Source organism: Haemorhous mexicanus, chromosome 27 (assembly GCF_027477595.1).
Source record: "Haemorhous mexicanus isolate bHaeMex1 chromosome 27, bHaeMex1.pri, whole genome shotgun sequence".
NCBI lineage: Eukaryota > Metazoa > Chordata > Aves > Passeriformes > Fringillidae > Haemorhous > Haemorhous mexicanus.
In genome coordinates this window covers 3,789,161-3,816,227 of record NC_082367.1, presented here as the reverse complement: position 1 = coordinate 3,816,227, position 27,067 = coordinate 3,789,161, and the positions used below count along the sequence as shown (strand labels likewise).

The window sequence follows — 27,067 nt, the reverse complement described above, 5'->3', positions numbered from 1 at the left end:
GTGCTTGTGTCAGGTTAATCTTTATTGCCATCAATTTATAATAAAGCGAGGGAGGCAAATCTATAATTGTGTGCAAATTGGATCAGTCTTTTACATGATTTTGTAGAAACTCATGTTATTAAGGACTTAAAGCCAAGCCTTTTTTGTTAGGGCATCTCATGTTTATAACCAGTGCAGGCAGAATTCAAAACTCTCATCGAGGAGCAGATAAACATTGCTGCAGACAGCACAATGAACTGGCAGAGCTTCCACATGAGGGTTTGTGCTGTTTTTTCACAGCACCCCTTTGTGGGTTTTTTCCAAGGTAACAGTGTTCTTGTTTTTCATCATAAAGATGATACAAAGGCCTTGGTAATTTCTAGGAGTTTCTGAAATTATTTCAGTACCAATATTCCCCAGTATCTGAGCATTTGCAATGATTCTGATTTTATTCTGTAGTGTTTATTTATTTAGTTAAAGTATGTGAAGCACCTTTTGGAACAGCAGTGGGTGTTTATAATTCACTCAAGTATTGTTTATTGCAACTACTTCAGCAAAACACCTGGGAGGGGGAGCCAGCTTGGGTCTGATCTTCTTCAGAAACATCTTCAGTGTAAATATCCCCTTTTCCAGGGACGTGGTGGACTCTATGGTGCAGCATTTTAAAGTGACAATATTTGGGGACCGTAGACCAGTTTATGATGGGAAAAGAAGCCTCTATACAGCCAATCCACTTCCTGTGGCCACTACTGGGGTAAGATAACTGGGAACATGTTATATTAATAGCAGCTCCATAGGAAAGGAAAAAACCCAACTTTAAATATTGCTGATTTCAGAAAAGCTGGATGTATCTTACAGTATCTGTACTGAAACTGAGTCCTTCTGATATATTTCCTGCAAATTCCAGTGTGTGTAAATGTTCATGTAATAGTTGCATTCAGAACTTCCTATGTAATTTAGTAGCTGCTTTCTACAGCAAAATCTGTTAAAACATTTCGTTTCATAGACTGTAACACATGATCTTATGATGAATTGAAAAAACAAGCCAGAGTTTTTCTAGAATGTATTGCTTTATGATTTGGGGTGACAAAAAGTTATCCTATCCTCTTCTGCTAGGTCAGGGCCCAGTTTTCTTCACTTTGTGCATTTGATAATGTTCTTTCATCAAACGTACTGTGTCTTCAATATCTGAGTTTTTGAGTCTCTCCCAGTTGTGGGAAGGAGTGGAATCTCAAGGCTACAGGACTCCAGATTAAAAAGCTGCTTTTTATTTCTTTCTTTTCTCCCCTGCCCAGGTGGATTTGGATGTGACACTACCCGGAGAAGGTGGAAAAGATCGTCCCTTCAAAGTGTCAATAAAGTTTGTTTCTCGGGTGAGCTGGCACTTGCTGCATGAAGTTTTGACAGGAAGAACCTTGCCTGAGCCTCTGGAACTAGACAAACCTATCAGCACTAACCCTGTTCATGCTGTCGATGTGGTGCTACGACACCTCCCCTCCATGAAGTAGGTTCACTGTCTTCCTGCAGTCTGTCTTTACCTGAAGTATCCCCACTGGGAGACCTTCATCCCCATTTCTTCACAGGTGAAAAGAGAAACTGTTCATTCCCCTCTGCAGCACAGCTGGTGAGCTGAACAGGGAGCTTATAGTCAGTCCTGTACAAATGTTTCTGTAGGCAGAGCAGGTGATGTGTGTGTTGGAGAAGATCAAGAAACATCAGGCATTTATAACAGGCCTTCATAGAAATGCTGAGAGGTTCCAGTGAGCTGCAGCAGTGCTGTCCTGGTTCTGCTCAGCTTGAGCCAAGTGAAGGCAGTGCCTGTGAAAAGCAGTCTCTTTAATCCATTGGTACACTGTCACCAGTGCATGCTTCTCATGTCTGAAATACATGCTGGGACCAGGACCTGTCCTAACAAAGTCTCATATTTGTTATTTTATCTCAGGACCCTGAAATTTAGAGAAGGTTAATTTTGTTTGATTTGGTCAATGAAAGTTACTTTTGAAGTTTGTTGGCTTTAGGCAGTGCAGTGGCTTTGCTCTGAGCAGATTTCTGATGGGTTTCACTGATAGCTCTGATAGGTTTCACTGCGTGCAGCTGACAACCAACAAAAGTGCCCTGTGGTTTTGTGGAATCCAGTGTTCCTCAGCTTCCCCAGATCTGAAATGTTAGCCTCTGTACTAATGCCTGGGCATTACAAAACCGGAGGTGTGGAGGCTCAGGAGCAGCTGTTTTCTACCTGTGAGAGAAACATCATTTCATCTAGCTCTTTGTTTGCCCTGTAGTTTTTATGTTTTTCAATGTATCTTGTATTCAAAAGTTCCCTATGAATTAGGAAAAAGGTAATTTAAGGGTCAGGCCAGTATAGACAAGGCTGTTGTACTGAATCTGCTGTGGTGGAGATTCCACTTTCTTGAAGCAGAAGATCAGGAAGGGTAAGTTAACGTAGTTCTTGATTTGTTGTAAAAACTGAAAGTGGTTTGTGCATTGCTAAAAGTAGTAAATGTTTTTGTCTAAATTTAAAAGCACTGCAATAGGAACAGAAGCATTCAGGGTATTTTGTTTATACTTGCTTCTTGGCACAGATTGCTGGTGCACAAAATGCCAAAAAATAATAATGCTGTGTGTTATAATCTTTGTTACATGAATTTGATGTTTGGAAAACAAGAACATAAATGTGTGGCCACCTGTTTCACCAGGTACACCCCTGTGGGCCGCTCCTTCTTCTCAGCCCCAGAAGGCTATGACCACCCCCTGGGAGGGGGCAGGGAGGTCTGGTTTGGGTTCCATCAGTCTGTCCGACCTGCCATGTGGAAAATGATGCTCAACATTGATGGTAAGTGGAGATTCAGGGCTGAGATTCAGACCAGACATGTATGGCAAAAGTTACCTAGAAATTCAGTCTGCTTTCCTTACCATTTGTCATCATGTCAATGTCTGAGCAGAAATTTAGCTGCCATATAAAAACCAATATCCCTACATAAGAAGGAATTGCACAGGGCTTGTTTTCCTGCTTAATTTCAGTATTGGTGCATCCCCAGTGACAGAGGCAGGTTGCCTGCACACTGTGTCTCTGTGCAGCTGTACACAGTGAGTGGTGCTCAGTACTTCCAAGAAAACTCTGTAAAACATACCCCAAACACTTCTCTGAATAGGGCTGATTGGAATAGGCTTTCTTATGCAAAAGGATAAGCTCTGCAGCACTGTATTGAGTCCCAGATGAATGGATGTGAGATCAACTGGTGCCTGTGTCAGACTCCCTCGTCCTGTGAGCACTCAACTCTATTTAGTTGTTAAACCCTCATTGAAAAGTGTCAGTGGTGGAGATGCAGGTGCTGCCTGAGGTTTTCTCTGATTTGCATTCAGTTCTCACTGTCTTTGAAATGCTTTATAAACCCAAGGTAAATTGTCTTGCTCTACATTGAGCACTCCAAGTCAGGTTGTGCTTGGAGCATAATAAAATATTGCAGATGTTGAGCTGTCTTGCTGAAAATTTGCAAGTCCATGTGTTCTGGTTTACGTAAATTGTGGGTGATTCTTGTGTGACTGAAGTCACAGAGTTTGTTCTTGTAAAACTGCCTTTCTGACAGCATCTGTGGTTTAAAAAATGAATGTAAAAATCTCAGCCTGTCCCAAAAAGAACCAGTACTGGTATGTGCAAGGTACTGTGAGAACTGCAGTTCAGGTAGGAGAAGAGGATGAACTTACACCAATTGGTAATGTACTGTGCTGTTACTTTGTGAGGAAAGTTTTTCTTACCAGCATTAGCAAGTGTAGTAGTAACTCTTGGAGTAGAAGTTTTTCAGTCCTTCCTGTGAATGAGAAATTTGAAGCCCTTTGTAAGTGGTGATTCACAGAGCTGTTGTTCTGTTTCCTCATTTGAGGCTGTGAAATAGTCTTCAAATCCCATCACTGGAGGTTTTTCAGTTGTTCAGTTGGATGAGGTTCTCCATGAAAGTGTTGCTGTTGGAGGCAGCCCACACGCTGCCAGGGTGGGGAGGGTGAGGATTTGGGGTCACTCAGAAATCTGGAGCAGTCTCAGGCATCTGGAGGTGTTGGTTGATGCCTCATGTGAGGCTGGTAGGCTGCTCAAGTGACACATGTCTGAAGAATGTTGGGTTGTATGAGCACAGATGTGTGGCAGGTTTGGTACGTGAGATCTGGAAAACTGATAAATGCTGGTTGAGTGTTTCTTTTCTGTTGTTGACATTTAAAGTTTTAAACGTGTGGAACAGTTTGTGTCTGAGCTCTGTCTAGTCCCACCTCGCCTTTCCTGCCAAAGGTGTTGTTTCAGTTGCTTATAACTTTGTCAAGAGGGTAATTTATGATTTATAATAAGTCAGCTGTCCTGCTTAAAACCAGTATATTGTCCCTTAAAGTGATTGTGTCATAAGCATGTGGGGAGGGGAAGAGATTGGAGTAGATCAAGGGTTCCACTCCCCCTACACCAACACAAATTGTGCATAGTCAAAATAGTGCTCATGTCTACACCAGATATTGTTTCAGTAATTGAGCAGATTGTGTAACTGACAAAATTATATTGCATGTTGAATTATGTTAGCTTTTAATATTCAAAAGTCTGTGGTAGAGATATATTAATCCTGTCTATGCAGCTTCATACAGAGGTAAAAGAGAATGTCTCTCTGGGGTGTTGCAGCTTTCTAGAAATAAATGTTCTCTAGGGGAAAAACCCTTTCAAACCCCTGAAATTCCAGGTAGTAGCAGGATGACTGTACTGGAGAGAGATGTGTCACTGTAAACTTTCTGCTGGCTTTGTGATATTTTACTCTTGCAGAACTCACTATTCTGTTTCTAAATGTGCCTGAGGTTTACGTGGAATTCTAAGAAATATTGATGTATGAACTGCTTCACAATACCTTGACTGGGGTTTTTTTACACTTCATATTTTGCTCTTTGTAGTTTCTGCCACTGCCTTCTACAAAGCACAACCCGTAATTCAGTTCATGTGTGAAGTCCTTGACATTCATAATATTGATGAACAGCCAAGACCTCTGACTGATTCTCATCGGGTAAAATTCACCAAAGAGATAAAGGGTGAGTAGAATTGGGTTGGTTTTGTCCCAGGTAACACAATAAAGTTAATTCTAAGTGAATTGTTTTAACTGGAAGCCTGCTTAACATGGATCAGAAGGGCCTGGAACTGCCAAGAGAATTGTAGTATCCATGTGTGTAGCTCTAATGCTGAGACAAACAATGCAGCTCTGCAGAAATGGGAGCTGAAAAACATTCCCAGTGGCTTAGAGGGAAAGAGGGAGCACGTTGTTCATTGCCTGGGCAGAGGTAAGTGGCTGCTGCCAAGCTCTCCTAACCCAGGGTCCCTGAGGCCACCTGGCATTGTGTGTGGGCTCCTGTTGTTTCAGTGCTGTGGCAAAGTGAACATTGATTTCAGGGCTAGCATTGATTCTTTGAAAGAATGTTGTTATAGTGAATCCTAATAACTGATTGCCTTGTGGAAAAATAAGCACCACTTGCAGCTGAAGGCCAAATTCCATTCCAAAGGAATTGCATAAGCTGCTGGTTTGAGTGGTTTCACTCCATATATGCTTCTTGGGTTTGTATTTTCCCATATCCTTCATTCCAGTGTAATTTGCAGAGAGAAAAGCCTTGGAGGAGCTCAGCTCTTAAACACTTGATGCAAGATTAGACTCTACTGAAATACTGGGCAGGCAAAAAGTAAATTTGAACTGGAGTCATAAAGGGATGTGCTCACAGAAGAGTCATGACTGAAAAAACACAGGATTTATTTTGTACTAGTCCTAACATGCCCCCTTTTACATCTGCCTGTCTGCCTTAATTCTGTAGGGCAGGTAACTGGAGGTTGAGAAACTGCCTCTGCTTGATCTCAGGTGCCTCAGAGGCTCTGTTACCATAGTCAGAAAATATTGAAAGTTATCCCTTTGCTCTCAGACTCATCCTTGCTGCTGTTGGGTCTGAGAGCTCCAGCCAGGACGTGACTATGTACAGCAAAACAAGCCCTGCATTAGAGCTGTTTGTGTGTGAGGAGCACTGGGGGAGGGCACTGCCTTGGTAGTGTCACAGCAGAGTAATGACAGAGCAGGGAATGGTTTCCAGATATCTCTGTGTTCATCAGCCCTTGTCTGTGGTCACAGTGCCCCATGGTTTCCTTTCTCTATTTTCTCTTAATGCCGTGTCAGGGCAGTGGTGGTTTATTTTTACTGTGCCATCCTCTGAGTAATACTGATGTTCTTGATGCAATTAGTGTTGTCAGGGAGCAAGGAGGTACAGTCAGTGCTTCTTTGTGATGTCTTTGTCCCCAGTAAACTAAACACAGTCTGGAGTCTGGTACCTTGGGACCTGATTTTGGGTGGTGTTCAGGCAGTGGTCCACAGTCCACACAAACCTCAACAGGATGAGCCATCCAGTTGCTCTCTCAAAGGCCTGTAGTACTAGACTTCACTAAAATTAGACTTTACTACTGGAGGTGAATCCTTTGAGTACCCAGGCTTTGTTTTTAGCTGCTTTCTGTCCTGTGGAGCTGGGGAAGGACAGCAGCATGTGGATGCTGTGCAGCCCTCGTGTGATAAGCTCAGTGCTCCGAGCAGATGTTGAGGCTGCTCTGTGTGAACAGCACAGTGTGTGCACAGTCACAGCAACAACCTCCAGAGCCTCCTGGAGCTGCCACTGTCATGATTGTCGTGGGCAGAGATATGTCTGGAGAGGCTCTGGTGTGTAGGCTGGGTGCTTTGAGACGAGATTCTCAAAATGCAAAGTTAAACTTGGTCAGTGAAATTAAAGAAAATTACAGGATGAATGTGGACACAAAGCTGGGGGGAAGATGCTAAAGTAGAAAGCTGGTTTTGTCCTTTTATTCTCAATCACATTGGAACTGATAGTTTGGAGAGATGTACAAGATTGAGAATGAGAACAGAGGATATAGTGAAAACTGCTGTCCATGTTCAGTCAATGCTTTTTAAATGAAATTCAGAAGACATTGAAGATTAAGTATTTTACGTCATGATTTATTTGTGAGGATAATCATCAGGATTAGTCAGAACTCAAATTATAATGAAAGTAAAAATGTTTGGTGAATAATAATTTCTTTGTGCTATTTGATGCTGATCCCAAAGCTGTTATGTTCTTCATTTAAAACCTTGTGTACATGTTTGTGTAGTTATGGCATCAGGTTTTTTTGATGCTTTTGTGCAGGTCTAAAGGTAGAAGTGACTCACTGTGGGACAATGAGAAGGAAGTACCGTGTCTGTAACGTAACAAGACGGCCTGCAAGTCATCAAACGTAAGAGCATGAAGTGTGGGATAGTTTCACACTGAGTAACAGGACCTGATATTTCATTCATTTTGGGATAATGTTAGTTGACAAATAATATTTTACTGAAATGTCTGTCTTCTCAGCTTTCCTTTACAGCTAGAAAATGGCCAGACTGTGGAGAGGACAGTAGCACAGTATTTCAGAGAGAAATACAACCTCCAGCTGAAATACCCTCACCTTCCTTGTCTGCAAGTGGGACAGGAACAAAAACACACCTACCTGCCTTTAGAAGTAAGAGCCTTACTCTGATAGATCAGCTGGATTTGGGTGTGTTCTGTCAGTTTACAAAACATTAAGAATCTATGCTCTTTGAAATACAAGTGTGTTTATGAGTTTACACTCTCAAATTTCACTAAATACTGTCTGCATCCTACAGTGCTTTGAAGTGTAGAAATACAAGAGAGAATGAGCAGTTGTTCAAACCTGTTGGGGTTTATAGTGGCAGCACAGTGTCACATGTGTGCAGTGTGGTGTGGTCTGAGTGCTTCTGATGTGAATTATTGATTTCCCCTGCAGGTGTGTAACATCGTGGCTGGCCAGAGGTGCATCAAGAAGCTGACAGACAATCAGACATCAACCATGATAAAAGCTACAGCCAGGTCTGCACCAGACAGGCAGGAGGAGATCAGCAGACTGGTGAGTGCCCCAATCCCAGCTCCATGGGACACTGCTCAGAGTGTCACTGGGCTGGATTACATCCATGCAAAACTTCCTAGTCTTTTCATTCCTCCTTGTCCTTTAACTTAACAGATTTTAACTACTTTTTTTAATAGGATTTATTTTAAATGGCATGCAATGATAGCATGAGTCCATAGTACAGGCTCTTGCATTATCATCTCTACACTTAATTTACTGTGAGGAAATGCTCAAAAAAATGCTTTTGAATGAACAAACTGAAAATGAGCACTTGAGTAATGAAGGGAACAGAGACCACCTCATCCATTAGATCTCATGGCAGTAATTGTTTTCATTGGGGATGGATTGATAGTATTGAGCAGTCACATCTGAGCCTTTTTCAATGAAATTGATGTAAGAACACTTCTGCAATGTTCCTGTTAGCCTAGGGTTTGTTATATGGATTGCAATCAGATATTTCTGTAACACGTAAATCTCTCCTAGGTGAGAAGTGCAAATTATGATGCAGATCCATTTGTCCAAGAGTTCCAGTTCAAAGTGAGGGATGAGATGGCCCATGTGACAGGACGTGTGCTCCCAGCCCCGATGCTGCAGTACGGAGGACGGGTGAGGCTTTGGCTTTTCCTCTGCTTTCCATTTTGAGGAGTGATTTCCTGTACACCTTGACTCTACAGGGATCAGACTTTGAATAATAAACTCTTCTTTTTTTATCCTGAAACTGCAAATAGCACCAGCTGCTTCTTTTTTAGTCACTTGGGTGTCTGTTCCTTTTGTTTCCCCAGAATCGAACTGTGGCAACACCAAGCCACGGCGTGTGGGACATGAGAGGGAAACAGTTCCACACTGGGGTGGAGATCAAGATGTGGGCCATAGCTTGCTTTGCAACACAGAGACAGTGCAGAGAAGAAATTCTGAAGTAAGGCATGTTGTGGTTCAGGCTTTGGACTGTTCTCTTAATGGAGTGAAACGTGAATGTAGGATTGCAATGAGCATTTTACCTGGGTTTAATGTTAGATGTTAAGGTGGGAATCTGGGCTGGTTTGCTTACAATCAAAACATTGTACTGGGTACACTGTGGGGTGTTTGTCTTGTATTATCACTGTATATAGCCCTTTCTGACACCTTGAACAAAGTACTGTCTAGACTATTTTTTAGCCCATTCTGGTCTGTGGTGTTTCACAGCTGTACATCCTTCACATAACAAACATTTTTAAACGCTGCTTTAAAAGCTATTTGGAATCATCCTCCTTTCAAGAGTCCGTCCCTTTGTGCTTTGCTTATTGTGTACTGTTGCTACTGCAAAAATCTAAAAATCTCCTCACCTGCAGGGGTTTCACAGACCAGCTGCGCAAGATCTCCAAGGACGCCGGGATGCCGATCCAGGGCCAGCCCTGCTTCTGCAAGTACGCCCAGGGTGCAGACAGCGTGGAGCCCATGTTCCGACACCTCAAGAACACCTATTCAGGGCTTCAGCTCATCATTGTCATCCTGCCAGGGAAGACACCTGTGTATGGTAAGGACACACCTCTGCCTTTACCTGTTCAGTCAGGTATCATTCGGAGAAATCTGCTGCCCAGCATATGTTAAAAATTACTCAGAACCATCCTTTAGGTATTAGACACCACTGTTTTCTGTCTGAAGATAAATTGGAAGCAGGTCTTAGTATGCAGATAAGTTAGGAGTTACTGCACAGTATGTACACTAGAATTATTGTGACTTATCTAAGATCAAAATGCAGCAATAACCTCAGATGGACTCAAGTTGTCTCCTTGTGTTTGCTTCCCAGCGGAGGTGAAGCGCGTGGGAGACACGCTGTTGGGAATGGCCACACAGTGTGTTCAGGTCAAGAACGTCATTAAAACATCTCCACAGACCCTCTCAAATCTGTGCCTGAAGATTAATGTTAAACTAGGAGGAATCAACAACATCCTTGTACCTCATCAACGGTAAGACTTTTCTTTTAACAGTTGTGGTTACGTTTGCTACTTAGCACCCAAAATTTCAATGTGGCCAAGTTTTAAATTAAAATAGTCTTTTGTTAATAGTATGGGGTATTTGAAGTAGAATTAAATTCCTTCCAGCACAGGCTCAGGGTGGTGGTTGGCCTGTGCAGTAGGTTTTCAGCCAAGGTTTTTGTCAAATGTTTGATCAGTATCAAAGTTGAAATGAGGAACAGTTGTGTGAGGAAAAATATTTTAAAGGCAGTATAAGACCATCCTGCTGCTCAAGTGCTGCAGAACAGTATAATGTGTATGCTGGTGCTATAGCTCAGTGGGGCTCAGGGAACCCCCAGACTCACATGGGGCCTCTAAAGCCCCTGGCTGTGCTACTCTGCTGGAGCCCTGGGGCTGCTCCCCACCAGAGTCATGCCCCAGTTCTTGCAGTGTGTTTGCAGTGTGTTTTGGGCTCTGCTGGGGAGGGTTCCAAGTTCACCTCTTGTGCACAAAGATCCCATTGTTGAGCCTTGGCCCGGGTACCTGATAAGGCTGAGACAGAAACAACCCCCATGAGCAATGACCTTGTGGCAGCTCTTCAGCTACGAGTGTGACTTAGCACTTTTTTCTTTTTGAAGACCTTCTGTGTTCCAGCAGCCAGTGATCTTTTTGGGAGCTGATGTCACTCACCCTCCAGCTGGAGATGGAAAGAAGCCTTCCATTGCTGCTGTAAGTTTTATTAAATTTACATGGTGTTTTTTCATTGTGGATAAATGTTAGAATAGTAAGTGCAACTCATGGGCTATGTCTATATCAAATATCTCTAGGGCTTATGCCAGTTCCTTGTACACATGATATTAAAGATCATGTATTTAAAATAAAAAAACTGCCTTAAACTTCAGAGTGGTTCCTTAGCTCTTTAATTTTTAAATCAAGGTAAAATGGCATTGTTAAATAATATATTTCTGTATTTCTGCAGAAATATTCTCAAGGAAATAACACAGCTTGGTGACATTAACTATGGGAATAAATTACACAGGGCTCCATTTTCTTCATGGTGGAAAAAGCCCATTCTGTGTTCACATGAATAGCTAGCTTGCCTTAGAAGAAATGACAGGCCAGCCAGAGCAGGGCCTGATTTTATGAGGCCTTTCTTGATTATTTTTCTTCCTTACTGCAACAGTTAGTAACTTTTTTTTTTTTTTAAGGAGAAAAGTGTCATTAAAGGCTTGTTTTGGCAGAAATGTTTTTGATATTTCTTAACTTTTGTGTTGGTACAGTCCAGGAACTCAAGGTGGTGATTGGAGGCTTGGTCACTCCTCTCCTACTTCGTCTCCTTGGTATTTTAGTTGTCATTGATTGCAGGAAACTGCATCTGTGTTTAAAGTAACTAAGGGAAGCTGAGGTTTTTCTCAGTGTTAAAGGTGAGAAAACGTCACAGAAAAATGTCTGTCTGGATTACAAAAATATGCCTTAGTGAAAAGCCAAATTCTGCAGGTGCATTTCAGGATGCTTGGGGGCAAAAGGTGTTAAACCTGTACCAAGTACAAGTTCCTGTTGAAAGTGTTACTGTGGTGGTTGTTTAGCACAAACATCTTGTACTTGCCACTCTTGGCTTTTTTTTTTTTAATTGTTTTGGCATAGATTTGAGCTTGAAGCCTCCCCTGCTGCACTCTCCCTACAGGTTGTAGGCAGCATGGATGCTCACCCCAGCCGGTACTGTGCCACGGTGAGGGTCCAGAGGCCCCGGCAGGAGATCATCCAGGACCTGGCCTCCATGGTCAGGGAGCTGCTCATCCAGTTCTACAAATCAACACGGTTCAAGCCCACCCGGATCATCTTCTACAGGGACGGGGTCTCTGAGGGACAGTTCCGACAGGTTGGTTCAGTTGTGGGTTTCTGGAAAGATTCTCTTACTCCGTAGTGGCTGCAGGTCTTGTTTTGTACTGTTTGAGTTGCTTACATTTACACAAAATAATTGAGGAGAGAATTTCTTAATCTTGTTGGGTAAGAAGAGTTGCAGCTGTTTTTCTGTCTGGGAAGGAGAAGTCTTCAAATTTGAGAAATCACATATCTCTAAGTATTTTCTGAGATTACCAGCTGTGTGCCAAAGTTGTTCTTGTTAACTACAGCAAGTTGGTAGGTGTTGTGTGTAGATTACAGTGGAAGGAAAACCAAAACCCCTCTGTTCTTGTGCTTGTAGGTTTTGTATTATGAACTGCTGGCCATTAGAGAAGCCTGCATCAGTTTGGAGAAGGATTACCAGCCTGGCATAACCTACATTGTGGTGCAGAAGAGACATCATACGCGGCTGTTCTGTGCTGACAGAACAGAAAGGGTAATCACTGCCCTCTGAGGAGCCTTTTGGGAAAGCTTCATGAGGAGCTTTTAGGCTGCTGGAGAAAATATTAGCGTGGGCTTCTGTCCATCTGGTTGAATGTGCCTGCAGGGAAGTGTTGATTTGATAAAATGAGGCCCCAAATTGAAAATCATTGACCTTAAGTCTGTTAAAAACCCCCACAACATCACATTGGAGCTAAAATCCGTGTGACTACTCAGGACCAATCTCCAGCAGTAATAGAAGAAAGTACAAAATGGTGGAACCTTTTTTCTGAGTTAATCAATCCGAACTGAAGCTGACAATTCTAAATACAAATGTCTGTGCAGCTCCTCAGTCTGAGCTGGAAAGTTCTGATGTGCTGGAGGTGCTGGAGAGCCATCCAGTGTCCTTGTCAAACCTCCAAGGCTGATCTAGAGGCACATTCCAAACAGTTCTGTGGCACTTGATGTGCCGAAACCTTGCCAGTGGTGATTAGAAACTTGTATTTTTCATTACAGTTGAGCTGTATAAACAGCTGAGGCTGCACTTACCAAACCTCTTCTCTAGGTTGGACGAAGTGGCAATATTCCAGCTGGGACAACTGTAGATACAGACATTACACACCCCTACGAGTTTGATTTTTACCTCTGTAGCCATGCTGGAATACAGGTATGGATGATTTGTGTAAGTAAATAAAATGTGAATTTAGAACAAATTGTTTTTCTTCTTTTTGTGACACCTGTTTACAAATAGTTACATAGCAGGGAAATGTTCCTTTAGCTTGATTTTATCTGAGATAAAACATTAATGTGAGACTTAGAGGATGATTTGCTTAACAGGTGGTCTCTGCTGCACATTTAAATTTGCACTGATGGTGAGTGGTGATTTTTAAAGTTTGTTTTGAAGAGGTCACTTTATTTTGTAACATTATAATTTCTGAAAGAATATTTCAACTTGTATCAGGCTATTGCTTAAAATGTAAAAAAAAAAAATTATTTTTTAAATTTTTATCAGGTCAGTCTGACCACATTATCATCAGTTTTGTTTAGGTTGGCTGGGCATGACTTCTTTTCCAGTTTTGAATCATTTCAATGGGTTTTTTGTCAGCCTTTACACTGTGTCTGAGCAAGCTGCTTTCTGGCCCCGTGGAAAAAGATTTGTATCAAAGTTGAGGCAGAAATTCTGGGTGTAGTTGCAGCTCATTGTGTTTAATATAGCAAGGCATAAAGAACCTCAGCTAAATTGATACCTTCAGATATATTTGTTCTAAAAGGAGAGACTTGTAGCTTGGCTAAAGCACAGCTATTTACCCAGTTCAGGTGCACTGTAAGATTTAACTTGAGTTTCTAGTGTTCATACTTGCAGTTAGGGTGCTCAGGAACCAGAAGGATTTAAAAGCACTGGGTGTTTCTCTGGGATGTTTCATGAGAAAGAGTTTAATTGAAGGTAGGTAAAAGGAGCTGTAATTGTGGTTTAGTCATGTTGGGAGCAGATGCTGATCACTGAGGGGTTTTATCCAAGCAAGAACATATAGAGCAATATAATCATGTATATGTAAGACTTACTCATCTTTAAATACATAAAACTGATCTCGTTCGGCTGCTGCTACGTCAGAGTTTACACTAGATAGGGCCAGGCTGACTTGTTTATGGCAACCCAGCCAAGTGACCCTCCATCCCCATCTCTGCAGGGAACCAGCCGTCCCTCCCACTACCACGTCCTGTGGGATGACAACTGCTTCACAGCAGACGAGCTGCAGCTGCTGACGTACCAGCTGTGCCACACGTACGTGCGCTGCACCCGCTCCGTCTCCATCCCCGCGCCCGCCTACTACGCTCACCTGGTGGCATTCAGAGCACGCTACCACCTCGTGGACAAGGAACACGACAGGTACATCACAGGCTCTGCTCAGGGTTTAGTCCTCACTGCTCTCATCCACTGTCAGGCCTAAAGGCACCTGACTGTGGGTGATTCCTGCAGGTCTTGCGCTCAGTTTTTGTTGCCTCTAGGACTGATGTTAAGATCATCACTCCTGGCAGCTGCTGCTCCACATCAGACCAGAGTGGGTTGGTGGATTCTACTGAATAACACTCCGATAAAAATAATTCAGTTTTGAAGTATTTTTTTATGATTTTGATGTGGTCTGAGGCAAGCCACCAATTTAATTTTTTTGCTTTAGGACCAGAGTAGTCATGAATGAACCAAATGTTAAGTGCTTCCACTTATCTAACTCTGTACGTCAGAAATATTTTATAACCTTCAAGCCATCAATTTATTTATAAAAGGCTTATTTTTAGATGAACAAGCTGAGCAGCCATGGCGAAGAGATTTGTCAAAAGCCTCAAGGTTGCGGGGTGAATATGAGAGTTGATCTATTTCTCAGTGTCCAGTTCTGTCACTGGTGCTGTGTTGGTGAAGGGCCTGGAGAGTCAGCCCTATGAGGGCTCAGCCTGGAGAAAAGTGGGATCTTCTCAGTCTCTACAACTCCCTGACAGGAGGGTCTAACCAGGGCTGGTTTGGCTTCTAGGGAACAAGACACAAGTCAAGGGGAAACAGCCTCATGCTGTTGACTGGGGAGGGTCAGGTTGGATGTCAGGAGGAATCTCTCCATGGAAAGAGTGGTCAGGCATTGGAAGGGGCTGCCCAGGGTGGTGGTGGAGTGCCCATCCTTGCAGGTGCTCAAGAACAACGGAACATGGCACTCCGTGCTCTGGGCTGGGTGATGAGGTTGGGATGGCTCACAGGTTGGACTCGACCTTAGAGGTCATTTCCAACCTCAGTGATTCTGTCAGAGAGATGCGAAAGCAGCTTTTTGATCCGAATTAATACAATTTACAGCCCTGCCTGTCTCTCCCTCGTTCCCTGCAGTGCTGAAGGGAGCCACGTGTCAGGACAGAGCAACGGGCGAGACCCGCAGGCCCTGGCGAAGGCTGTACAGATTCACCAAGACACCTTACGCACGATGTACTTCGCTTAAGTCAATGACCCGGGAGACACTCACGGAGAGGAGAACTGAGAACTTAAGCCACATACAATGTATGTTTCCAGGGGGTTGGTTTAGGGGCTGTGCCTCCCATCGTGCTGGAGCTGTCGCTGTGCAGGGGCGAGAGGCTCACCCTTAAATTGACACGAGGAAGATTGTTTACTTCATCCAGGAACACAGCACTATTATGCAATATGAAACCAGCCAACTGCTTTTTTGGGGCGGGCTCCTGTGGGAAGCCACCGCCATAATTTTTTTTTAATTATTATTTCTCGTAGTTTAACCCTTTTCTGCCTTTACCTCAAGTTGCTCGGCAGCACAACTATTGTTGCAAAAAAAAAAAAAAAAAGGATAGTAATAATAAACTAAAATCTATTGTGTAATTTAAAACAAAAAACAAACCACCTTTCAGAAACAATCACAGTGATTGTTTGGAGAAGGGAAGTGTGCAAAAAAGAAAATAAGTTTTTAACCCCCGTGCATTGAGGAATTTTCTTTCAGTATTGCCATCGAGCGTTCGAATGTGAACATATCCAAGTGCATTGGAATGTACAGCACTAGCTAGGTAACAGTGAGGGGGGAAGATGTTTTGCACACTAATTCAATAATTTGAACCTAATTTAGCCAATGGCTGCCTTTGTGTCTTTACTCACAGCTTTGGGGTTCTCAGCTCCAAGAGTTCCCTTTCAAAAGCAATTCAAGAAGCTCGTGGTTCATGTGCAGGCAGTAGTGACCCAACTCTTCTTGCTCCCTGGGGGAATTTACTAAAGCTGCTGTTTTACCTAGTCCAAAAGTTTCAATTTTTTCCTATCTGGCAAGTCAAATCTGTTGAAGCCTCACGAGAGATCTGATGTCCCAGGTTTTCTGGGATGACTTACAGTAACCACCAGAACTGAAACTTTAGAGCTAAGGTCTTTTTGGAAAAAAAAGAAACCTGCTACTTTACTTGCTGCCTCTCACACCTTAATGTGATTCATATGTATGTGTGTTTGAAGTTTAGCTTCCTTTTGTTTCTTTTATATTTATTAGAGTAATAATAATGCTTTAATTTAATTATTACGGAACATATGGTCAACATCAACTTTTATTTTTTAGAAATGTAATCATGTTTATTTTTAAAAAAAGAAACTGACAACTTGTTTTGCTATCTTTTAGTGCAATAAGCATTCTAAAGAAAAACTGTGTCCATTGAGCTGTACTGAAGCAGTGTCTGTACCACGGACTGTGGGAGAATGGACACCTCCAGGATTTTAAAAGGACAAAGTAAAAGCCTTAATTTTGAAAGGAAAGTTTTATAGTCAGAAGGAATCTTGAATTTTCCTTTTTTAAATCAAAAAAAAATACAAAAAATGCTTCTAGACTTCTGCAAGCTTTACTTGTCGCTGCAGTCTTTTGATTTAACAAAGGAATTGGCCTTATTTTTGGCTTTGAAATGTGGAGCATATTTGAATTAAATGGAAAGGGTTTTGTATTAAGATCTCAGTTTTTACATGCTTAGTTAAACCTATTTGACATCAGTAAAATGTCTGGAATTAATAAAAGTTTTTAGGCTTTTTTCCTCTTTGATAGTGACTTTCCTTTTAAAATTAAGTTACTGGTAACTTCATTTCACTTTGCAAATAAAGAGGGCTGGGATAGTTCTAACATGTTAAATCACCGAAATGTGAAACAAACCAATGGGACTCTTTCATTCCACTTTAAAACCAATGTTTAAGATGTCAGAGACGAGCATTTATTCAACGAGGGGACTGGGGAGTTTTGCACTTTGTAAACTCGTGAACTGCATTTTTGACTGTTTTTATTTGCACTGGTTCATAGTATATTTACTGCAGCTGTTTGTATGGGCATTGCTGTGATCCCAGCCCTCCCGACCTCCACCTGCTCTCACATGAAAACCTGGTTGGTCTAAGTAGCTTCTCTCCTCATTCTCACCAAATCTGCTGTTTGCCAATATACTGTATTTTGAGCCTAAAATCTGAGCCCATTTTGCTTCACCAGGCATGAACCCCCTTTTTTCTGCCAGAAAAACCAAGTACTGTATTTTGTGCGTTTGTATATTGTATGGAAATGTCCGTAGTGCTGTTCACAACACTGTCTGCAAGAGCTTTACTAACAGCTGGTGTAGATACCTATTTTATCTCTCAACAACAAGGAAAATAATGTCAAAGACTAACTTGGCAAAGCTAAAATTGCACTGGAAACAGCGGTGGGGGGTGGGCATTGGCTGGGGGTGCTCGGTGGGGATTGCTGGGGGCTCAGCAGGCCCTGAGGGGTTGGGGACCCCCCGAGCCAGGGGTCCCAGCTCAGGAGTGCCCTGTCCCTGTGGGTGCCTTTGGACACACCTGGTGCAGGGAGCGGGGTGTGACAGAGTCCTTTGAGCGAGGTGGTTTCTCAGTGAGTCTCTCAGATGTTTTTCCCAGTCTGTGACCTGACACTTTTCTCCTAAAGCTCTCTCAGTAGCAATGCTGTTTGTAAAAGGTTCAGCTTAAGCTTTATACAGAAATTTCTTTTGAAACAGAGAACTTTTTTTTTTTTTTTTTTAAAAAACTATTTTACAAAGAGTTCTTGTGGACTTCTGGCATTTAGCTGAAAATTCCTTTTTACAAAGCCTTCTAGCTCTCCTTTCAAAGCTGCTTCTCACCCTGCCCACGCTCGGTGACTCGGATTTGAGAAGCTTTTTTGCTCACTACTTTCACCAAAAACTAAAGAAACTTCATTGGCAAAGTGACTTCAGTTGTCAAGGTAACATTGTACCTGGTTTTCATGTGAAGAGTATTTGGAAGTTTTAATCTCTCTTCTTGGTTTTGCAAATATCTACGTCAAGTGCCGATACTTCTTTGTATTACGATATCAAGTTACTGACGTTGTGAGGGCCACACATTTATGATGCTGTAGCTGCTATATTTATTTAAATGGAGATGGACAATTACTGCACTAAGGAATGAGGAGAAAAGCAAGGAATCAAGGTTAGTTAGATATCTTGGTTTTTTTTCAAAAGAGAATTAATGGTGTGAAATATCAAGTGTAACAAAGGGTGCTGTCATTTTAACTGAGATTAAATAGCCAGATATTCTTCTTTTGTTTAAAAACATATATATTTTGATGTTTGCAGTTTGGGGGTGGGGGGTCGGGATAAATGGTACCTCATCTGTGGTGGCAGTTTCCAGTATATTTTCAGAGTATATGGATTTCTTTTATTTTTGTACCTGCTCTCCTTGAAAAAGAAAAAAAAAAAAAATCTCAAATTTTATGTGCTGTTTGAGGAAATCTTGAGTGGCACAGCAGATCCCCCTCTCTGGCCGAGAGCTGGCTGTGGATAGTCCAAAGAGGGATATGGGCACAGGCTGATGGCTCTTCTTGCTTTGCAGACACCGCCCTCGGGTTTCTGCCTGTGGAGAAAAGCAGTTCCCATCTCCTCAGACACCGAGACCTCACTTGTACTGAACAAGTGCCACTAAGTGCTCCCGTGGTGGGGGCAGGCCCAGGGTATCACCGAGCCCCTCCTCACCCAGCCAGCCCTGCCCAAACCTCCCACCTGGCCACTGCTAGACCCAGAGCTGGAGAGAATCCCAGGATGTTTGTGGTTGAGGCGTTAAACTCGCGACATTTGCCAACAGGAGGAGTGGCTCCGCTGCAAGTCGCCTTTTTCCCTTTCTAGGGACTTGAGCCGTGGCCATTTGACTCAGGATCGCTGTGTCACTGTTCCATGTGTCATCTGGTTACACGTGTCCAAAAGTTATTTTTATAGTATTCATTCCGGTGTTCTTTTGGGAGTTTGGCCACAGAAATGGTTTTCAGGAGTAAAATGGGTTTCTGGAAGTTGTCGGTCAAATTATTTCAAGATGCTCTTGGTCCTAAATGATTTTCACTTCTTCATGTACAAATACTTGTCCTATAAAATGCTCAACATGAGATACCATGTAGTCTGCTGTAAAAATTCCAGCTACAAATACTGGTTTTCTACTAGTCTTAAAGTTCACTCTGGTGAAATTCCAAGCTCAAGCTTAAGGCCCTTTTTTTTTTTCTTCCCTTTTCTTACACTTTCTTCATATCTTGTCCACTTTTAGTATTTTCCCTGTTTTGTGAACTGAGGGTTTAGAACCTTACTCAAAGCACTTTTATAACCAAGGAATCAAAAGTTCAGATTGTGTGTGTTGGACCTGTAAATTCAGTTTTCAAAGGTGGTTGTTTCTAAATGGCCATCGTGGTCTCTGCTCTGTCCCTTTCAGTGCTGTGGACTTTCATGGCAAGTTGTTTGGATCTAGTGAAAATTTCCATAGGGGTGTCAAAGGGAAAGATTTCTGTCTGTCTTTTCTACCCAAAGATGGTACTTTAGGTTGATGCTGCATGTTTGGAATATCATTTTTGGTTTGGCACTTATTGAAATCAAACTTCACTTAGCCAATTCACTCCTTGTTTTTGTAAAATATCATGGTTAGAGCTTGAGCTCGTTGATGCTTTCTGCTGGTAGAAGATTTTGTACTTTCTGTAGTTGAGGTATGAGCAAGATAGATACAGGATCCTACATCTTACCTCCCGAGCAGAATCTCAAAAATCCTGATCTCCATGACACTAAAACCCAAATTGTTGTCCCCTGAGTAGGCAAAGGTGCATATAGTGGGGAAGGAGCTGTAAAGGAGAGGCGTGTGAAGGAAAATATCAGAGCATTGGTTTGGCAGGAATGAGGGTGTTGGGGAGACTCCATCCACTTTCCATCCCACGTGCCCTGGCCTTTCACATCCTGTCTGAGGTACCCCCTCACCTGACACGGGTTGTTACCGTAGGGTCCTTTTCAAACAAAGCAGTTCCACTGTTTAAAACTTGGAGTGACTTTTATTTTTTTTAAGCAAGACAGTCCTCAGAAAGTGCCTTTTTAGAAGATGGTGCTGTAGATTTTTATTTTCCAGTTGTACGTGGCTGCAAATTTAAGATAAATTATTGAAAATGCCAAGTGTTTGATGGTATCTTTTAGGTACTTTCAAGCATCAGCTTCTCTGAGTCAGGACCAAGAATAACCAGGAAGATGTTTTCCTTTGGAGGGAGAGGCATTGAGGAGCAATCACCAAATTCACCTGGTAGGCTGGGGTTAGGTTGGGTTTGATCAATGTCATTTACCTCTTCATTTTGAGGGGACTGGGGGGTTGGGGTGTGGGAGAAGCCATGGGGACCTGCTGGTGCTGAAAGGAATGCATAGCTCCTGAAGGATGGCTTCTCTTAGGGGAAGTACAAACTGGAGGGTGTCTTAGGAGGATGGTCTGGGAGATGGTTGGTCCTCACATGGCTTGTGTGTGTTTGGGATGGATCAGTGGGTCTTCTGACTGCCAGCTGGGAGCTGGATGCTCTGGATGGGAGCAGCTTGGTGGCTGGGTGATGCCCTGAGGGGGTGGGTCCATGGTGAGTTTGGTGAGCGTTCCTGCAGTCAGGAAAAGCTGTAGACTAGACTATTAAACACTGCACCTCAGTAACCTTGTAATGCTGCATAAAGTAATAATAATAGCAAAGTTGTGCTTTGACACTGTAATGTGCTTGCACATGCCTGCAAAAAACACTTCCCTTTCCTTTGGTATTGGTCTGAGTAGCAGTTATGGGACTTTTCTTTTATGATGAGCCTTGTCCTTTGTTGTAGTGTTTCTGTATATTTATTGGTGGTCTGTGTGCAGCTCATAGGTCTGTGTGTCTGCTCTGTGTGTTGCTTTTAATACTTATTTTTAGGCAGGAGAAGTTTCTGAATGTTTTGGTTTTCTTCTCCAAAGAAAGTTGGCTTAACCAGTCGTGTTTGAGAGGAGACAATTAACCCGCTCGCCATAGACAAGTGCTTCATTGGTACCTTGTTTCTCTACAACTAAAATGATTTTGTGCATTTTATTACTGTTTATAGTGTTGGGCATTCAAGATGTGGCATAACTTGATGTCAGGATATTTTTGAATATCAGGAGCTTAACCACAGAACTCACTGAGTAATTCCAAGTGGTCTCTTTGCAGGAATGTGTTTGTGTCCAGACTTTTTTAGGAGTAAGCAGAGCTTCTGGACATCATCAATGAAATATGGGGGGTTCAGAGTCTCCCAGCATTGGGCAGTGCCCTTGCTGAGTTGCCCACACCTCGTTGTTGAGGGGGTGCTGCAGCTCCCCAGGCACAAGTTGACTCTCTTTGCTCTGTAATTTCTTCTGATTCAAGTTTGAGACATGATCCAATGTCTCTCGTAGCTTGTACCAACTTTCTTGTCTTATTGCAGTGCCCAATGCCACTGTGTTGGTATTAAGCTTGCCATGATGTTCAATTATTTTATATTTCCAATTTCTCAATGTTACTAGGCTGGGGTTTAGAAAGCATTTTTCAGTCTAAATTCTGAGCCAAAACTGTGTCTCCTGACCCTTTTAGTAGTAGCTCTTTCTGTCTTTTAGACTAAAAAGGGCCAAAAGTCTTGCACCATCAGCTTGTTTGCAGCAATACCCTCCATTCCTCCCCTGCCTGTCAACCAACTGCTTTGTTTCTCTCTATATTTAGCTCATACTGAACCTGTTGAGATTTAGAAGGAAGTTGCTGCCTCTTCTTTCTATCAAAAGGAATGAACTTGCACCTGATGAAGCAGTTTTCTGTTGGACATAAATCTCTTGCCTTGGTGTCCATGAGCTGCCTCATGCGAGGTTTAATTCCAGTAGAAATGTTTCTGTTGCAGTCATTGGAGGGTGCATGATGGATTAAAGTATCCAAATTAAATAAGAGCTAACAAGCTACTGAAAATAGAACATTATTAAAATACCTTAAAAAAAAAAAACAACAGCAAACCAAAACACAAAAAGGAGCAGCTGCAGGTGAACAGGGAGGACCTCCTCTAGGATATGGAGAACCTGTGGGACATTGAGATCCTGTGGCTGTGGGGACAGCTCTACAAGGGAAAGAAGAAAGGGGGAAGAGGCAGAAAGGGCGGACTCAAAATAGCAGAGCGTTGTTGGAGTTATTCAAACTCCTTAAAAAAATTATCAAGTGGGAACATTAAAACAGAATATTGATGCTAATGAAGCAGCAGCCGAGCCTCCTTTGCCTCCTGTAGTAAATAAAAAAGCAAAACTGGACAGCTGGTGTTTCCCTTCAGTACCTTTCAGTACTTGAAAAGGCCTGTAAGAACAATGGTGGTGAACTTTTAGGAGGGCTTGTTGCCACAGGATATGGAGTGATGGTTTTAAACTGAGAGAGCTCAGTTCAAATTAGATTTAAGAAGTTTTTTACAATGTGTGTGATGAAACACTGGCACAGGTTGCCTAGAGAAGCTGTGGCTGCCCCATCCCTGAAAACATCCAAGGTGTCAGATTGGATGGGGCTTGGAACAATCTGGTCTAGAGGTCCCAGGTCACAGCAAGGGGGTTTGTCTGGATGAGCTTTAAAAGATCCCTTCCAACCCAGACTACTCTGTTATTCTGTGACTGCTAATTCAAAAACTAATATATGAGAGGAAAAGCATGTTCCTGTATATTTTTAGGGGTGGCTGTTCTTCTCCAGGACCGTGCTGTGAGCAGGTGGCAGTGCCTGTGACAGCTGTCCCCTGAAATCAAGCTGTGGTTGTATCCAAACCTTGGAATCCCTTCCTTGGGTGAAGCAGATGCAGCTTCCAGTGGATCTGCTGGTTCAGACAGCACTGACCCAAGGGGTTTTGTGAGCAATATGTGGCCCTTCTGTGCAACACAGATTCCCTGAGAGATTCCTGGCTGCCTGGAGGTGTGCCTGGCTCCCAGGAACAGCAGCAGGCAGGTGTAGAGTTCCTTTTGCTGTAGCACTGCAGCTGCTCTGCTCTTACCTACCTCCCCATTCCCTGACCAGGGTCTCTCTCCCTCCACTGCCTGGATGGAATTAGCCATGTTGAGGGTGCTGTGGCTGTGTGGAGCACAGATCAGCTCTGGACGTGAGGGTGGGGGTGGGATGGTGACAAAAGCCTGTAGAAACAAAGGACTGGGTAGGAGGTGGGTGGGTGTTAGGTGAGCTGTGATCAGCTCACACCTTTCAGGGACATCAGACATGAACTTGTGTATCCTGAACTTTGTGTGTTGGACTTGAACTCACTGAGAGCAAGTATGTGCCTTTTTCTGACCAGGAACAGAGCTGGAAAAACTAGTATTTGCATTGGTAGGATGGTTAGTATTTTTCTTGAACTGTTTTTAAGGCTCAAAATCCTTGTCAGAGTTGGTTTTGTGTTGAATTTACTTAATCAAAGTAAACCCTGAATTATTTGTGAATTAGAACTACCCAGAGAGGAGAAGCTTTGGTTTCTGGAGAGTAATGTCATCAAATAAACCTACTTCCTGGTAGACTTGCAATTTTTTAAAATAAAAGTTAACCTTGATATGTTTATCTAATGAGAATCATTAATTCTGCCTTTATTTGAATGTTGCCTGCCCAGTGATGTCCTCACTCTTTACTGTGCTCCTGCAGCTTTCCATACACTCCATTGCCTCTCCCCTCTCCCGTTTGGAGGTTGCAGGGACATGGGGAATGTTGTCCAGTGAATGTTGGGGAGCAGTGCAAAGCTCTGGCTCAGTGGGGGGACGTGGAGGTGAGGATTAAATGTCACAGATCAGTTCCAAAATCAGTTTGCCAGCAGCAGGGGTGGCAATGTCTGGGGACAGAATCGTGTGGTCACTTGGGTGTGGAAAGAGGAACAATCCCCCATCCTCTGGCACCAGGCCCCATTGTAGACACTGCACTGTGCAGAAGTAAGCACATGTGTGCTTAGATGCCAGTTTGGGCTTCAAGCTGCTAAAAATGTGGATTTTCAGACCAAAATGGAAGAGCTTTTTCAACAGGTTCTATTTGAAGCTGTTTTGAGACATTGGCAAGTTGTCCAGCCAGGAGTTCTGGAACCAGCTGGCTCTGAAGCAGGTTCCCTTTCTGACCTGGGGGAAATGATTCTGCCTCATTTTTCATCTGGAAAATGTTTGTGATGATTCACATTGCCTTAGGAGAGCGAGTTACTGGGTGATCTGAGGGTGAACCATGTCATGACAGTGGTAACCTCATGATACAAACCCGTGCACTTCTTGCACATTTGCATCTTCCAGTGATTCCAGTTGTTTGGGGCCCATCTCTCCTGGGAGCTGGAGCTCTTCCCTCCCATCCCATTGCAGCTCTGCCCCTCGGGGTCAGTCCTGTGTTTGCCATCTTGCTTTCTTTATACTAACCCATTTGTTGTAAAACAGATGCTCAGAGGGCAAGTTTATTTAAATGAAAAGGGTTTTTTTTCATTGCTGAGAATTACACAGGTCTTTCAAATGCATTTGGCAGTTGAAAAATTAATGCTATAACACTATCTAGCAACACAAAAATATGGCTGTATATTGAGTTTAGGGCCATGCTTGCCCATAAATCATAGATCCACAACCCATTTCAGTACAGGTGTGCAAAAGTTAGCTTTTAAAATAGTTACTAATAAACTTTCATTTTGCTTACACTTGCAAATCTCTTAAATATCTTCAAAACCAGTTTCTTTGGTAGAAAATATGTGTCTTGGTAGGTAGTGTCCACTCAGATGTAATAGCAAAGTGATGCCCACTGGAGCAATGCTGAATTTAAAGAACTTTTGGAAGTTTTGGAACCTGATGGTGTGCCAGCAAAGTGAAAACTTGAGTATTGCTCCTGAAGTAGTGAGGATAATTGAACACCAGCAAGACTTGGTGAGAGGAACAATGCCAGAGATGGAGTTTGGCTTCTGGCAACTTTGCAGTGCAGAGTGGCTTCTTCTGGGTACTCGCTTTTGTGCATCACTTCTCTCCTGTGGCTGTAGTGTTTACTTTTTTTTGAACTTGATTTCTGTTTTTCAGTGAAATCTTCTCATTTTTGCAGTTTTCAGTGTTGAATCTCTCCTTGAGACAACTACATGTTGTTTTCCTGTAGAAAAATCTGCTTCTAGCTCATTGTGTTTGGTGTCTGTTTGCAGGCAGGTGTGAAAAGTGAGCTGCAGCACAGCAGTGGGGCAGGCAGAGCGAGTTTTGGGTCAGAAATGTTGGTTTTACAGGCACTGGTGTACAGATCAGAGTTCCAGGGGAGCAGTGGTACAGACCCTCCTTCCTGCTCTTGTCTCTTCCCTTGGTATAAACAGTTCAGCTCCCCAGGCAGCCTCATGGTGGATAGATGGTGCTTGGTGAGGAAAAACTGGGCTGTTCACCAGGCTGGAGGTGTGTGATCATGGACAAGGACATTGTTTGTCAGCAGGTGTTATCTCAGAGCTTTCACAGTAATTGGTAGCATTTGGTTACAAGCTAATATGAAAGGATTTTGGGGAGAAGGTGGCTCAGGTGGCATTGTGTGTGCTCACTGGCCAGTGAGCTGTGTTAGTTTTGGAGACTGCTGGAAGCAATGTCACACATAGAAATTTTGTGTATTTAATACCATGGGTTTATATTGTTCAAAAAAAGAAAAACTCATGCTGTTTGGGATTCCTTTTCTGAATCAAATTCTAATAAATCAGTCTGGTGGATTGATCCTGTCCCATGTGTCTGCTCTTTCTCATATGCTGGTAACTGCTCCCCTGTTTTGGTGTCCCATTGCTTCGGCAGGAGCTTGAATGTGTTCCCACCGTAAAGGTCCTGGGGGCTTTCGAAGCAAAAGGGAAATGTTTCAAGACTAAAGTAGAGCTGTGACTTGAGACGTTGCACAAATAGATTGTAGATGGATGGCAAACAAACTGGTAAAAGCCTTTATTTTTACTTAACCATCTTGACCATGTGTGCCTCTTTGTACCGTGGGCTGCAGCCGTGCGGGGTGGGAGGGAACGTGTCGGTGTTTGAGATGTACTTGCTAAGCAGAAGCCGTGTCCTCTGCCCCTTTTCCCTTTCTGGACAAATTGTTCTTGCCAAAATTTTCTACCTGTTGCAAGAGTTGCTTTCCTTCCAGCACAGTAAAATGTCGACTTCTTTCACTGTTCCTTCCCTCTCGTAGGCATCTGTAACCTCTGTACGACTGTGTATAGGACACAGCAGTCATCGATCTCTGCTGGCTATAGATACCATCAACTTGAGTGTATTGTAAACGAACTGTATTCATTTGAAAAATAAATTTTTTTTGAAATGCACATGTGTGAGGCTTTATTTTTACTTGCATCATTTTTATTTAATCCCAAAGCAGGGAGCAGATATTGGTCTGGGTGGGTGGATGTGGAGGGAGGCACCAGGCACATCCAAGGACTGAAAACCATTTACTTTCTGTCTTTTTTTGTATTTTAATGCCATTTAACTAAATTTTTAAAAAATACAAATGCCATTTTACTAAATTTTTAAAAAATACAAGAGCTTGTTGAAGTGCACACAGCCATCCTGGGGCAGGATGGCTGCTGTGGAAATGGCAAAGGGCTCTGGAAGTGGACAGCCCTGGCTCCTTCCTGCTTTATGGGGCATTTCGTGGGATTTTTTTAAACAGTAGTATTTGTCGCTGATTTGGGCGCCGCTTTGCTGCGGTTTGCGGTGTCCTTGTCACCGACACCCCCCAAGAGCCGCCGCTGGGGCCGCCCTGCAACGGCCCCGCGCGAGCCCGGGGCGAGAGCGGGGAACGGTGAGGGGAGAGGGGAAAGCGGCCGGGAACGGTGAGGGGAGAGGAGGAATCGGCCGGGAACGGTGAGGGGAGAGAGGGGATCGGCCGGGAACCGTGAAGGGAGAGAGGGGATCGGCCGGTAACGGTGAGGGGAGAGGGGAAAGCGGCCGGGAACGGTGAAGGGAGAGGGGGAATCGGCCGGGAACGGTGAGGGGAGAGAGGGGATCGGCCGGGAACGGTGAGGGGAGAGAGGGGATCGGCCGGGAACGGTGAAGGGAGAGGGGGAATCGGCCGGGAACGGTGAGGGGAGAGAGGGGATCGACAGGGAACGGTGAGGGGAGAGAGGGGATCGGCCGGGAACGGTGAGGGGAGAGGGGGAAATCAGCCGGTAA

General features: G+C 43.3%; 1 protein-coding gene across 2 annotated transcripts in view; it reads left to right on the top strand.

Moving 5' to 3' along the window:
• Positions 1-26,220, top strand: part of AGO3 (argonaute RISC catalytic component 3) — a 33,501-nt gene extending 7,281 nt beyond the window's left edge. Inside the window, exons 3-19 of one of the 2 annotated variants that reach the window (XM_059868486.1) lie at positions 613-733; positions 1,275-1,483; positions 2,676-2,812; positions 4,897-5,031; positions 7,165-7,252; positions 7,369-7,516; positions 7,802-7,921; positions 8,405-8,527; positions 8,704-8,837; positions 9,250-9,434; positions 9,708-9,867; positions 10,494-10,584; positions 11,540-11,734; positions 12,059-12,193; positions 12,743-12,844; positions 13,866-14,065; positions 15,014-26,220. In XM_059868486.1, coding sequence (XP_059724469.1) covers positions 613-733; positions 1,275-1,483; positions 2,676-2,812; positions 4,897-5,031; positions 7,165-7,252; positions 7,369-7,516; positions 7,802-7,921; positions 8,405-8,527; positions 8,704-8,837; positions 9,250-9,434; positions 9,708-9,867; positions 10,494-10,584; positions 11,540-11,734; positions 12,059-12,193; positions 12,743-12,844; positions 13,866-14,065; positions 15,014-15,152 — 2,422 coding nt within the window. In that variant the 3' untranslated portion in view covers positions 15,153-26,220. The remainder of the gene's footprint in view (positions 1-612; positions 734-1,274; positions 1,484-2,675; positions 2,813-4,896; positions 5,032-7,164; positions 7,253-7,368; positions 7,517-7,801; positions 7,922-8,404; positions 8,528-8,703; positions 8,838-9,249; positions 9,435-9,707; positions 9,868-10,493; positions 10,585-11,539; positions 11,735-12,058; positions 12,194-12,742; positions 12,845-13,865; positions 14,066-15,013) is intronic. The other variant, XM_059868487.1, reaches the window with a different exon arrangement.
• Positions 26,221-27,067: the final 847 nt, after the last annotated feature.